Raw genomic sequence first — 13555 nt, 5'->3', positions numbered from 1 at the left:
AGGCCAGCCTGGTCTACAGAGTGAGTTCCAGGACAGCCAGGGCTATACAGAGAAACCTTGTCTCGAAACAAACAAACAAACAAACAAACAAACAAAAAAGTAGTCTTTCCTTTAAAAAAAGAGGACATGGAAGACAATGGGTCGGATGTGATCAACAGACACTGTGTGACATTCTCTAGGATAAAATATAAATTTAAAAATTGAGTACCTGTTCGATTTCCTAGAAATTGTGGTTAGAGATGTCAGTGTCACAGTCTGATTAGGAAGAAAGGGTACAGACAAGTCAAAGCCAATCGAACACTGATACAGTGTAAGAGTGGCCTATCATCAGGGCTGGGGAGAGAAGCACCCAAAGAGGAGACTTGTATCAAATCTGAGAAAGGTCTTGCTTCCTGCCCATAAGGTAAGCAGTCTAATCAGGGCTTGGAACCAAGGCCTGAGCTGCTACACTGCAGGCAGAATGAAGCCTACAGGAGAACCCAAGGTCAATGAGAAAAGCAACTGTGAGTTAAGCAGGTTAGGAGGAGGGGCAGACAGGAGACAGAAGGTCCAAAATGTGCTTTGCAATAGCATCAGAGGGCTGGTAGTCAATGGGTATCGCCATTGGGACTGTAGTTGGAAAGAATGAGTGCAGGGCATGGCGCTTGCCGTCTGCCAGCCCCTAGAGGCAGGTTACCTTTCTACTGTCTGACTCTTTCAGATAAGGAACAGGAGCCCAGAGAGGTTTCAAGTCACAGAGCTGGTAGGCTGCTGAAATAGCACAGCTTGGTGCCTCACCCTGACCTCCTTACCACTTGGATGATGCACAGTACATTAATTTCTCAATCCTTTCCATTGAAGATGTTCACAGTCCCAGCGCAGCTGGCAGATGTGTCACCTCAGGTGTGTGTACAGCAGGGGACAGAGCATGTGCTGAGCATATATGCAAAGCTCTGGCTTCAGTCTTGAGACCAAAATGAGGAGGGAAGAAAAGAAGAATGGACATGCGGGGTGGGGGGTTGGGGGGATGGGAGGCCGAGGGGGTAGGAGGGGCGGACAATGTAGGGAGAGAGACATAGGAACAAGAGAAGGAAATACAATCTAAGGTTTCCATGTTTGCACAAACCCAGGAGACTGGCTTGTTTCTGCCTCTTCCACCGAGCGTCGATTGCTGTAGGAATTTCACAGGAATAAGGGGCCTGGTGTGAAGCAAAGCAGTTAGAACCGGTGTGTTTTGCGCTCCTATCCTATCCGCCGCTTTCCTTTTATTGCTCTACCATGGTGGAGACCAGCATACTCTGGGGCTCCTCCACTCTCACCAGGGTGGATTTGTGTTCTTGGGGCAGATCATTCTGCCACGGTTCACGGTGGTTGGCTCGCCATCTTGAGCGTCTTCAGGCCCTTTCTCTATTCAAGTACTGCTGGGTGTTATGGGACTCCCGCCTCCAGCGCAACATCTTTCTCAGCTGGTCCGTCATGAACTTCTTTTTCAGGTGGTCATACAAGAAGCTCATCTTCCTCTTGGTCTTGTCAGAGGCTTTCATCTTATGAAAAACAGGGGTGAATTTAGGATAAACAAGTCGCTTCGTAGCAAGACACATCTGAGGCTGCTGACCTATCAGTGGCAAGGTGCCTGTGAGACCCGGTTTCCCTCCCAAAGCAGCTTGGACTACAGAGGCTCAGTTTCCCTATTTAAAGCGTGTGCATCAAGCTGGATAGACTATCATGGTGCCCTCTGATGCTCTGCAGCTGAGGGGCCTGAGATTTCAACCTTAACAATCCTCAACAATGATCTAAGGAAATAGTGTATTTTGGGAGTCAGGAATATAGCTCAATCATGGAGAACTGGCCTGGTATGTGAGAAGCCCTGGGTTCAGTTCCCAGCACCACAAAATAAATAATAAATATATGAAAATCCTAAGGGAATGAAGAAACGGAGGTCACAGGAGCAAGGAGATCTATCTTGGTTTGGAGGGTTTTTTTTGTTTGTTTTGTTTTGGTTTTTGGTTTTTGGGGTTTTTTTTGTTTGTTTGCTTTTTTTTTTTTTTTTTTTTTTTTTTTTTTTTTTTTTTTTTTGATTTTTCGAGACAGGGTTTCTCTGTATAGCCCTGGCTGTCCTGGAACTCACTCTGTAGACTAAGCTGGCCTTGAACTCAGAAATCCACCTGCCTCTGCTTCCCAAGTGCTGAGATTAAAGGCGTGTGCCACCTCTGTCCAGCTTCCATCTTGTTTCTTTCTCCTTCCAAAAGTCCTCTCACTGTGTCCCTCTGACTTACTGTGCTGTTTATATATTATCAGTGACTTCTAGCTCCACATGTCCACCTAATCTATGTCTACCCTTTATCTGTAACAACCCATCAACACAGGAAGACTAACTTCATCCGTTACATAACTCCTGTGCTGTCTCAACAACACTGTAGGATCTGGGAGGACAAGTCCTCAACTTATTCATTCAGTGGAGCCTTACTATGACCAGGCTAGGGGAGAAGATGTGGGAGTCAACTGCAGGGGATATCCCTTTGCTACAATGTAATCAGGGTGTAAGATAATGCTCAACTATTTCTAAGCCAGGTAGAAAGTGATACATCCCTAAAAGAAATCCAGACTTCAAAAGGCAGATAGCAAGAGCTAAGGAGGAAGCTGGGAAACACCAGCCACCCTGTCCTCCCCATCTTGGTACATGAACTCAGGTTCTCCATTTTGCTTAAACTAGTTCAGATTTACGTTACAGAACCCATAACTAGAAGAGTTTCAAATCCTGTTTTACAAATAAAGTGCATAAAACTGGCCTATCTCTGAGTCCCAAGCTATTCTGCCAGACCATAACTTGAGAAGTTTAACACAGAGAACATACATGGACCCGGTCTTGGTTTGTGTCTTGTGGGTTTGCTGCTGTTGTTGCTAGCCTCAGTTCTCCTCTGGAAATGGAATAAGTTTTCAAAAGAAGAAAAAAACCCTAACCATATAGTGCTGATGCCTATTCAAACTGCAAGCCTGAAGTTCTGTTCGGACAATTATGTGTTTTGAGGAAACAAAACAAGACATGGTCTTTCCCTTTGAGTCTCTTCAGCCATGCAGAGTGAGTACGGTACCTTGGGCTAGACACCAACCCCACGTGACACCTGTCTCCTCTGTAAAGATGGGGCCTGCCTTTAAATACTTCCATGGTCCCCTATGAGCCCTAGGAGCTGAGAGCTCTGCTTCCACCCCAGGCTACATAGGCAACTGGCAAGGAAGGAAAGAGGAATGGGGCGTGTGGAATGGTCAGCCACTAACAGGCTCTAGCACAGAACCTGGTGGGCACATTACCTCCATCTCATAGATGCGCTGTGCATTGAGGTTGTCACGAATGATCACCCGAGATAAGTGGCTCTTGGGTAACATCTTCTGCACATTTGCATCACTGGTATTCATTAAACTGGAGGAGAGAGGGGAAGGTGGGACAGGTTAGAGACAGCGGCTGGAAGCCGATTTGATAGGTGCTGGAATAGTGGTAGATACCTCTTTGGGTTTATTTAGGTTGCTTTTGGAGACAGGGTCTTGCTATGTAGCTCTGGCTGATCTCGAACTCACTGTAAACCAGGCTAACCTCATTGAGATCCACCTATCTCTGCTTCCTAAGTACTGGGACTAAAGGTATGTGCCACCACACCTGGGCTTCAAGAGAAACAGTTTTCTCATTTTCAGATGAGTGAGGAAATCATTCCAAGTTTTGCCTGTAGACAAGGTACGCCAACAGGCTGTTTCCTGAGCAACGGAGGACACAGAAAGGTCCAAAGCAGTCCACAAAGAGGTGGCAGCAGAAAGAGTCCTCGGAATTATTAATGTTGTTATTGAATGGACTCTGGCCAGCCCCAGCATGTAGAGCATGGCTCTGGCAGCCGTTACCTTTCTCCCCTATTTCCTCTGCCTTGCTAAAAAGCAGCTCACATCCCTAAGCTAGCCCACAAGATCTGGTCCCTTATTTGGCCACTTTCTCCTCCTGAGGCTGACTACCAAGGTCCAGCTATTAAAATATTGAAGTCCAGCAATTAAAAATCCCCTTTGGCTCATCTAATATTAACATGCCCAATTAAAATTAAACACGTCATCCTAACACAGGGTTTCCCACTTTACCTTTACAAACTGCCATTTCCTATATGCCAAGTCTGTCTCCTCTCTGTCCAGAGGCAATCCTTTGCCCTTCAGGACAAATACCCCTGTTCTCTTCCCCTTCCCTTTCATCTTCTATCCTTGTCTTTGTCCTGCCTTCTGTCACTCTGGTCCTGGGGGTCCTGAGCCAATGCTTTCCCTAGCAGCTCTCCTTATTACTGTTCCTCTATGGAGGTGCTGGTGTGGAACCTAGGCCTGCAAACTCTAGTCAAGCACTCTCCAGTGAGCAACCCCCAAAATGCTGAGTGGTCAGCTCCATGAGAAAATACTGGGTAAGAGCAAAGGTGGAGAGGTCTTTGATGAATAAAAGTTGGAAGGTAGAGGTAAAAGATGAATTTAGAGAGGAAGAGGTGGGGAGCTCTTCTTTCACAGCCTAGATCTAAGGGGGATCTTGGAGGGAAGGAGAACAGAACAGGATAGGGAAAAAAAATAAGGGGAAAGGAAAGAAAACCAACTTTGTTAGTTCACACCTGTGAGCTCAACACTTGGAAAGCTGGAAACAGGAAGACAGGGAGCTCAGGGCCAGCCTGGGCTACACAGACAACTGTCAAAGGAGAAGGAAGGAAGGAAGGGAGGGAGGGAGGGAGGGAGGGAGGAAGGGAGGGAGGAAGGAAGGAGAGAGAGAGAGAAGGGAGGATTTAGATGGACAGAGATTTAGCTAATAAGTAGAGTTCTAAGGAAAGAGTTAAGCCGGGCAGTGGTGGCGCATGCCTTTAATCCCAGTACTTGGGAGGCAGAGGCAGGTGGATTTCTGAGTTCGAGGCCAGCCTGGTCTACACAGTGAGTTCCAGGACAGCCAGGGCTACACAGAAAAACCTTGTCTTGAAAAACCAGAGAGAGAGAGAGAGAGAGAGAGAGAGAGAGAGAGAGAGAGAGAGAGAGAGAGAAAAGAGTTTAGGAAATGTTTAAAAACAAGAAGTGTTTGCGGTATTACAGGACTTAGAAAGAGAGAAGAGTTTAGGAAATGTTTAAAAATGAGAAGTGTTTGCGGTGTTACAGGACTTTGAGGACTCTGACAAGTATGTTCCACCTTTTGACACTGCAAGACAACAATGCCATGGACCAAATTTACACTTAGGAACCATGCAATCAAGTTAATGTTTCAGTTTGCAACATCAGTTGCTGTGTTGGATATTGGTGTCCATGAGCATCCTAGGTCCCATGGCATCAGTGGGTTGGAGACACCTACACGGGTAAGAAGTGTGGAGCAATATGAGCAGAATGGGCAACTGGGAATGAGTTGGTAGAATGTGCTTAGCACACACATGGCCATGGTGATCTCCAGCATCAATAAAAAGTCACCTATAATCCCAGGACTTGGGAGTTAGAAACAGGAGGATCAGAAGTTTAAGGCCAAAAAAAAAAAAAAAAAAAAAAAAAAAAAAAAAAAAAAAGTTTAAGGCCGTTCTTAGTTACATTATGAGTTTAAGCCAACCTGGGCTACATGTCTCAACAAATAACAGATGATGTTGTTAGCCAGTGGGTTCTCTTTTTTTGGTAATTTAGTTATATTATGAAGTGTTTTTCAATGGTTTTTCCCATTTAAAAAGCAATTGTCCATACATTCTAAAACTTGGAAAGCCAAGTGGATCATTGTGCTAAGTCAGTTGGTATAATACATATAATCAAGAATAAATATCTTGATATAATAACTAGATAGAGAAAAAAGTTGCAGCCACCACAACTAAACAGTGATTACTGTTTATTAAACAGTGAGTTTTTGTGTTGTATCTTTTTAAAAAATATAACACACACGTACTTAGATATGGACAATCTTAGCCTGTCAGTTGCTGCGATAAAATACTGACCAAAAACAACTTGAAGAGAGTCCTTACTTCAGTTTACAGGTTGCAGTCGATCATCAAATAAGGCTGAGGCAGGGCTCAGGGCGGGACCCGGAAGTCAGGAACTAAAGCAGAGACCACTGTGGAAGGCTGCTTACTGGCTTGCTCTTTATGGCTTACTCAACTGACCTACTTATACAACCCAACCACCCGCCCAGGTGTGATACCATGCACAGTGACCTACATCCTCCCACATCAATCATTAGGAAACTGCCTCCCTCCCAGACATGACCACAGGGATGATGTTCCTTCATCCCAGACTCTAGTTGGTTTTAAATTGACAAAAACTAACCAGCACAGGTAGGTATACATCAAAATGTTAACAGTGATTGGTTTGCTGTTCCGACTTCTGTTTAGTTTGTTGTTTTTTGTTGAGTGTGTATGTTACTTTTGCAATGATTGGCAAACCGCCTTAAAGGTAACCAGGGAAATGACAGACCTGCTGGTGAAGTGTTCCCGAATACAGATTCCCAAACAAGAGCAAAAAGGGAAGAACCATACACACATGAATTGACTGAAACAGAAATGACTGATAGACACAGGAAGGGAAGGAACAACCATGAAAACCTATCCTAAACTCAGTCTCTATTGGTTAGCCCATCAGAATAAGATCATAAAATACACTATGTTTATAATTAGACAAAAAAAACCAACAACAAACCCTAACAAACAAAAAGATGTATATTTTTTGACAGGGTCTTGTGTATCCAGGCTGGTCTAGAACTCCCTCTTAAACTGAGGGCGACCTTGAATTTCCAATCCTCCTGCCTCCAGCACCAGAGTGCTTGATTACAAGCTTGTGCAACCATGTTCAGTTAAGAAGAAAACAAAGAACTTTTAGGGGGATTATAAAAACGTTTTCCAATTCATTTTCCTATCAGTAAGAAACAACCATCGTCAGGGTGAGCTTGCTAACGCAAAGAAACAAACAAAGAAAGCTACCTAGTTCCGTTTTTCTGGTTTTTATGCAGGATGACTCAACATACCCAGGTGAGGATGGGAAAACAGACTCAAAGGTCAGGAATTTACACATAAGTCTAAATCCTATTTTCAACCAAAAAGAGCCTAAATATTTAACGATCCTCTTAACTCAGCAGTGCACCAAATTTATCAATATTGGAAATGAAACAGGAGAAAGATTAAAAATAGTCTCTTTCAAGAAGTAATGGTCATTTTGAAATTGTGTTTCCAGAATGAATCTTCTGTAGGACTTATTACATCCTTGGCTGATGCTCGTTAAGGAAGGACAGGACAGGACTGGAGGGCTTTTCCAGGACACTGGAGAATGGAAAGGCCTGGAGTTTTCATGTCATTTGGAGCCTGAGACCAATTTGCCCGAGACAAAGTGCGCTTGGACGGCACGATGTCAAACCTACAGTAAGCCCGGGTCAGGATTCATTCCGAAGGCTGGAAATGGGACAGTGCCTTCGGCCCAGAGACCGAGGTTCTGAAAGTCCTACGGGTTGGCCCGGGTCTGAAAAATCCCAACCTTGCGGCGATCTGAGGAACTCGTATAGGCGGAGGTGGGGGTGAGGGGGACCACGGCTGAAAGCTCGAGCGGATTCCCTTAGGGGTCCCGGGTCTGACAACTGCTTTGTACACCCGAGCCACACCTGAATAACAACTTGGGGATTGGGGACCGCGGCCGCAGGAAGTTGATCTGCGGTTGGCTGTAGAGGCCAAAATCCGGCTGGCTGTCTAGTCTCTCGCGCCGGAAGTCCGAGCTCGAAGCGGTAGTCTCCTTGGTAACGGCCTCGTAATCCGATCCCAAGTCCCATTTGACGGAAGGCCTTCTGGGTTGTGTAGAGGTATCTGACGGGCTAGAGAGAGACTCAGACGAGCTAGCTAAGCGGAAAACCATGGTGGAAAGACGCGCGGACGCGGAGCGACTATCTACACTGGAGTCTAAAGGCGGAGTTCTGCCCGTTGCCGAGGAGACGAGCAAGGCGGAGGAACCAGCAGGCGGACCGCGTGACGGTCGTTTGGCTTTCTCTGTGACGCTCGGCTGGGCGTGTTGCCTAGGAGACAGACGGGCGAGTGGGCGGGGCGTGCAGGCGGCCGGCACGGCCGCGGCCCTTCCGGCTGCTTGGCGCGTTTCCGTGGAGAGCGTACGCTCTACTGCAGCCTCCCCCCTAGCTTTTCGGAGACGTCTGGGAACTGCGCGAGTCCTTCGAGGTACAGAATCCGTCGCGGGGTCCTCCTAAGCCTAGAACTGCCCATTGTTCCGCGAGGAGAAGCCGTTGCTACCGAGATCTGGGATCATGAAGGGCCCTCTCTTTCTTGGAGAGGGTCGCCCGCGGCTCCGCCCTGCAGCTGCGTTCTGAAAGATTTCCGGGGTACTAAGGGAAGGAGGTAAGATCGTTTGAGTCTTGTCACCACTTAGAGAGGCCAGCTCTCTGGGAAGCTTCCTAGGCTTGATGTGGCACCTCCTACTCATCTATGTGTGGACTGTGTTCCACATTTATAACCTAGAACTTAACCAACGCCCCACCTATATTTGCCAACTTTCTCCAGAAAGTGTAATCCACCGGAAATATCAGCCTTCAGAACTTGCTGTCTGATGGTGAACAAAACTGGTTTTCCTCGAGTCTCAAGTTCCACGGGTACAAATTAACTAGATGCCAAACGCCTCGTTGGTTGTAAAGTGTGAAAACAGTGGTGATGAAGTTTGTTTCCTACCCCAACCCCCTTCTTCCCCATAAGTCTTGAAAGAGTTTCAGTAGTCCAGGCTGGTCGGGAACACCTCATCTTCTTGCCTCAGCTTCCAGGTCTGCTCTACCATGCCCTACTACTGTCTGTGACAGACTCTATAACCTCCAGCCTGAAACAAATGCCTTTATTTGTCATTCCCACAAGGCTTTACATTTTAACTTTACTACAAGCACTTGTATTACCTCTGAACGGACTGAAGAAAGCAGAAACAAAACCATTGGTCACTTGGAAGTCACATTCCTTGGAAGGTAGGAAACAGGGAGACAGAACAGTGGAAAAGTAACTGATTGGCCTGAGGTTACCTTGAGTGAGTTCATTTTGAGAGGATTTAGAAAGATAGGTGACACCCTTAATGCTAGCTGAAACTGGCCTGCCTGGGAAATCCCGATTTCTCAAAGGTTAGTTTTTAAGAAAACAGCTTTGTTTCAGTGACAAGGAAAAAACTAGATCAAAACAAAACAAAAAAACTGCAGTATTTTTTTTCCCTTAGCTCTTTGTTAGGGGTGGGGCCCACGAAACAAGGCCCTCAACCTTCTCTTCTACCTCCTGAATGCTCCTGTTCGGGGTGAGCATCACCGAGCCTCTTTTCTACTTGCTCTCAGTTGACTTAGAGGTCGTTGGTGTTGGAAGTCACACAGCTGAGCAGAGAACATGACGAGTTTCCCACTAGCTCTGCTATAGATGACACCTGTTGTGTGTCCAGTTGTGTGGGCAGTCTTCAGGGACTGAGCCCTCTTTTGCTGAAAACAGCTAGACTTGCTGACTGGTTAAGAGAAGATGGAAAGACTTGGCATATCATTTTCCCTCTTGACAGCTTTACCTTTGGGTCCAGTTCTTACTTAACGTAATCAGAACATATCCGCCTTAATGTTCTTTCGGCGGCTGTATTTCCTCAGCTCCCAACCACCCTCTTTCTCCTGAACCCACCCCACTAAGCCCAAGGCCCATCCCTTCCATTGTTCGTGGTCTCTCTGGCCATGGCTGATCCCCTTCCTCTGTGTGAAAAGGCAGCCATCACATGGGCAGCAGTTCTGGCTCAGTGATGTGAACGCTGGCATAATCACTGCATTCTCCGCTGTACTTCTCCATCGATGGTCAAAGGACTGCCTCTGACCTTAGAGACCCAGCCACCCCTTTCCCAGAAGTCTTCTGGGTTCTTACCCCTCCAAACTTCCTCCTCCTTCCTGCAGGGTTCAGTGGGCAGAGCCTAGCAGAAAGATGCAAGCTTAACACGTCACGAACTGTTGACCTCCACCTTGATGACTTCACCTTGGAGTGCCTTCCCAGTTCAGTTCCCCCAGCCTTCAATCAGTGGCCTCTCACAGATCACCAAGAGCCTGTTTATCAGCAATGGTGTGGCTGCCAACAACAAGCTCCTATTGTCCAGCAATCAGATCACCACAGTCATCAATGTCTCAGTAGAGGTAGCAAACACCTTCTACGAGGATATCCAGTATGTGCAGGTGCCTGTGGTCGATGCACCCATTGCACGCCTCTGTGATTTCTTCGACCCCATTGCTGACCATATCCATTCGGTGGAGATGAAGCAAGGCCGCACACTGCTGCATTGTGCTGCTGGCGTGAGCCGCTCAGCTGCCCTGTGCCTCGCCTACCTCATGAAGTACCATGCCATGTCCCTTCTCGATGCCCACACTTGGACCAAATCACGCAGGCCCATCATCCGGCCCAACAGTGGCTTTTGGGAGCAGCTCATCCATTATGAGTTCCAGTTGTTTGGCAAGAATACAATGCAAATGGTTAACTCTCCAATGGGACTGATCCCAGACATCTACGAGAAGGAGACCCATTTGATGATCCCACTGTAAGCCAACCCGCCAGCTCCTGTATTGGGTCAGCCATACAGCTCTGTCATTAACAAGTGCATCAAGGTCTAAACTTGAACATTCTGCTTTTGTTGCTACAGGAGCACACCAGACGGTGCTTTACCTAAGGGCAAGAAAAAAGTGTTGCTCTAACATTTAACCTCGTAATCCAGCCAGGTGTGGTGGCATATGCCTGTAACCTCAGAATGCTGAAGCAGGGAGATTACAAGGTGAGTGTGAGGCCGGCCTAGGCTACCCTGTCTCAAAAACAAAATCAACAACAAAAACCCCTAACAATTACTATTTTGTCATCTGTGTTTTTAGAGATTAAATTCATTTCTAACAATATAGTGAGGGTAAATTTTCTGTGAGTGGTAGGCTGCTGGGGGTGGGTGGAGCAGGCCAGTGGTGCTAGGCCCTAGAAACCAATGCCCAGTACACATGGCAAGCTTGGGTTCCTGCAGCCCTTCTGGAGATGACCAGCCCAGAGATAAATCTGCCAAAATCCCACCTCATTCATTCAGAGGCAGAGCCTTAAACATCCTGGTACTCTCCAGTATCTCTCACAGTAAGTGCCAGCCCACTAGAATAGGGGCCTTCAATCAGGGTTCCAGAGGCCATTCCTTCTACCTTTACCACAGTGGCCCAGATCAGATTCACACAGTGCTCGGATCACAGTGGTGCCCAGATCAGCAAACCTACCCATACCCAGGCCTTAGTTTACATGAGAACATACATGTTCTCAGAAGTCTCTGTGTGAGAGAGAAGAAGAAACGGCTCGATCTCTGCTAGGCCTCATCCGAGAAGGCTTTCCCAGAGCTCTCACTTTGCAGCCTGGGAGTCCTGACACAAGACCTCATGCAGAATTGCAGACCATGAGATCCAGGGTCCCAGGCTGGCTGACAGTTGAGGAACTATAAGGCCAGAGGTCAGAACAAGTGAGTTGTCTCTAGCAGGCCTGAGACTCAGGTCTGCTCAGAAGCCCTTGGTGTCAGGGTCTCATTCGAGAAGGCTCGATTCAGAAGCCCAGGTTGTGTAGCCTTGAGCACCTGTCTCCTCACCTGTACTTTAGGAATGCTGGGCTCACAGGTATGTGCTACCTTGCCCACGAGCAGTGCTACCATGTGCTTTTTGTGGTACAACACTCACCAAAAGCAGCCTATGGGAGGAAAGGGTTTATTGGGCTTACATGTTACACTCAGCCATGAAGAAACGTGGCTTGCTCCCCATGGCCTGCTCAGTGCTGCCTGCCCAGGCAGCACAACCACAGTGGACTAGGCCCTCTCACCAAGAAGCCCACCTCAGTGGAGGGTCCCTGTCCCAGGTGACTCGTTTATTACACTGACAAACACTTAACAGTCTAATCTAGAGTTTTTCAAAGGCAGACATCCTGACTGCCCTGTTGGGGTTACTGCCACGCTTTGCATCCCAAGAGCTGTAGGCACTACAGACCTTCTTCCCATGTGTGAGCCAGGTCCTCTGCAGGCACAGAACTGGTAGGGTGAGAATAAATGAGAAGAATTTATTAATTTAATGTATAGTGAAATAGTAACCAAGTTGTCTATACCGGAGAGGCTGAAAGCCCAGAGTTGCTCAACCCTTGAGTCTAGGTGCTCACTAGGGGAGCAATCCCCCAGTGGATGTCTCTCACTGGAGAGGCCCACAGCCCAGGAGCTGCTCTGTCCATGAGGCTGAGGCATCAGCAATCCCAACCTGGCAGCAAACCCGAGTGTTCCTGGGGGGGTCACTCATCCTTAGTCCAGAGAGCCTGGAAATGCTGGCTTTGATGCCAGTGCAGAGGATCAGTCAGCTCAGCCCCAAATAGGAAGCGCCACCCCAGAGAGCACGGATGGATGGATGGTCTTCAGGCCGAGAGTGTGGGTGGATGGATGGTCTTCAGGCCTTCATGCCCTCCCTGCCTGAGCTTCTTTCCAGGTGCCTTCCCACCCATAAAGGCAACCGGGACAGTTCTCCTGTATGGCTCCCTGCGGAAGTCGACTTTACACAAACCACTACATTCCCTAGACCTACCTGTTCCTGTTTTCACAAAGGGACTGCCCAGGGGTTGGTATGAGGTAGGCAGGAGAGGAAGAAGCTAGCTAACCGCTGCTCTAGACTAATGTCATCCTTCAGCAAGAGCAACCCCACCCCTACTCACCTCACACAGCCTTCTCCTGGTAGAAACACAGACTTACTTTTTTGGTTTGGCTTGGTTTGGTTTGGTTTTTCGAGACAGGGTTTCTCTGTGTAGCCCTGGCTGTCCTGGAAGTCACTCTATAGACAAGGCTGGCCTCGAACTCACAAATCTGCTTGCCTCTGCCTCCCAAGGCATGCACCACCACCCAGCTGATTTTTTTTTTTTGAGAAAAGAACTTTATTAAAAGAAAACATTTGGAGGTGGAGAGAGGGCTCAGTGATTATGAGCACTTACTGCTCTTGTAGAGGACCTGGGTTTGATTCCCAGCAACCACACGGTGGCTCACAACTGTCTATGCTCCATTACCAGGGAATCTGTTGCCCTTTTCTGGTGTCCTATAGCACCAGGCACACATGCAGTACACATACATACATGTAGGGAAGACACTCAGACACAGAAAATGAAAATATATATTTAAAAAAAAAACTTAAAAATTAGCATGTAAAATTACCTTGAACTCACAGTGTTCTGGGTTATCCTACCCTAAGGCCTAGGTTTGTGACTCAAACATGCTAAGCCCTCAAGCATGCTAGGCAGATGCTCGATCACCAAGCTAATCTTAGTCCGGTTCTTCGAGATTGGTTTTGGGCAGGGTCTCCCCTCCTCTGGCTGCCCTATAACTTGATATGTAGTCTAGCCTAGCCTCCAACTCAGATCAGCCTGCCTCTACCTGTGCACAGATTCACTTATTTATCACAAATCAGGACACCAGCAGTTCTACTGCCCAAAAGATCATGTCATGGGTCCCTTTTGTGGTCAGACCCCAACCCAACCCTAGTGCAGCCTCTGATAAGCACATGCCTGAGTGTCCTGTGGGTTTGCTGCTGCTCAGTGGGTGCGGCCTGGAG

At 47.4% G+C, this 13555-nt stretch overlaps 2 protein-coding genes across 3 annotated transcripts; one reads left to right on the top strand and one right to left on the bottom strand.

Annotated features, from left to right (window-relative positions):
- Positions 1–1207: 1207 nt before the first annotated feature.
- On the bottom strand, positions 1208–7931 carry CUNH5orf52 (chromosome unknown C5orf52 homolog). The gene is made up of 3 exons (XM_031340745.1): positions 7589–7931; positions 3289–3397; positions 1208–1523 (listed from the first exon to the last, which is right to left on the bottom strand). The coding sequence occupies exons 1-3, from the start codon at positions 7834–7836 to the stop codon at positions 1374–1376; spliced, it is 507 nt and encodes a 168-aa protein (XP_031196605.1). The 5' UTR covers positions 7837–7931; the 3' UTR covers positions 1208–1373.
- A 73-nt stretch (positions 7932–8004) lies between these two features.
- On the top strand, positions 8005–10858 carry Dusp18 (dual specificity phosphatase 18). Of its 2 annotated transcripts, XM_031340742.1 has the most exons (3): positions 8005–8327; positions 9878–10509; positions 10612–10858. In XM_031340742.1, exons 2-3 carry the CDS (start codon positions 9947–9949, stop codon positions 10661–10663), a joined length of 615 nt encoding a protein of 204 aa, XP_031196602.1. In that variant the 5' UTR covers positions 8005–8327; positions 9878–9946; the 3' UTR covers positions 10664–10858. The 2 variants fall into 2 exon arrangements, with proteins under 2 accessions (XP_031196602.1, XP_031196603.1); XM_031340743.1 differs by having other exon boundaries at positions 9878–10858.
- The last annotated feature ends 2697 nt before the right edge of the window (positions 10859–13555 follow it).

The sequence above is a fragment of the Mastomys coucha genome, unplaced genomic scaffold (genome assembly GCF_008632895.1).
Source record: "Mastomys coucha isolate ucsf_1 unplaced genomic scaffold, UCSF_Mcou_1 pScaffold22, whole genome shotgun sequence".
Lineage (NCBI taxonomy): Eukaryota > Metazoa > Chordata > Mammalia > Rodentia > Muridae > Mastomys > Mastomys coucha.
The sequence above is the reverse complement of the archived record's forward strand: the minus strand, read 5'-3'. Positions and strand labels throughout refer to the sequence as shown.

Excerpts from the sequence above, each read along its gene's own strand:
- CUNH5orf52 (XM_031340745.1), bottom strand. The coding sequence starts at position 7,836 with ATGGTTTTCCGCTTAGCTAGCTCGTCTGAGTCTCTCTCTAGCCCGTCA. Across the intron at positions 3,398-7,588 it reads ATCCCCAAGTTGTTATTCAG|TTTAATGAATACCAGTGATG; the intron begins GTGTGGCTCGGG and ends TCTCTCCTCCAG. Across the intron at positions 1,524-3,288 it reads AGCGCATCTATGAGATGGAG|ATGAAAGCCTCTGACAAGAC; the intron begins GTAATGTGCCCA and ends GTTTTTCATAAG.
- Dusp18 (XM_031340742.1), top strand. The coding sequence starts at position 9,947 with ATGACTTCACCTTGGAGTGCCTTCCCAGTTCAGTTCCCCCAGCCTTCA. Across the intron at positions 10,510-10,611 it reads ACCCATTTGATGATCCCACT|GAGCACACCAGACGGTGCTT; the intron begins GTAAGCCAACCC and ends TTGTTGCTACAG.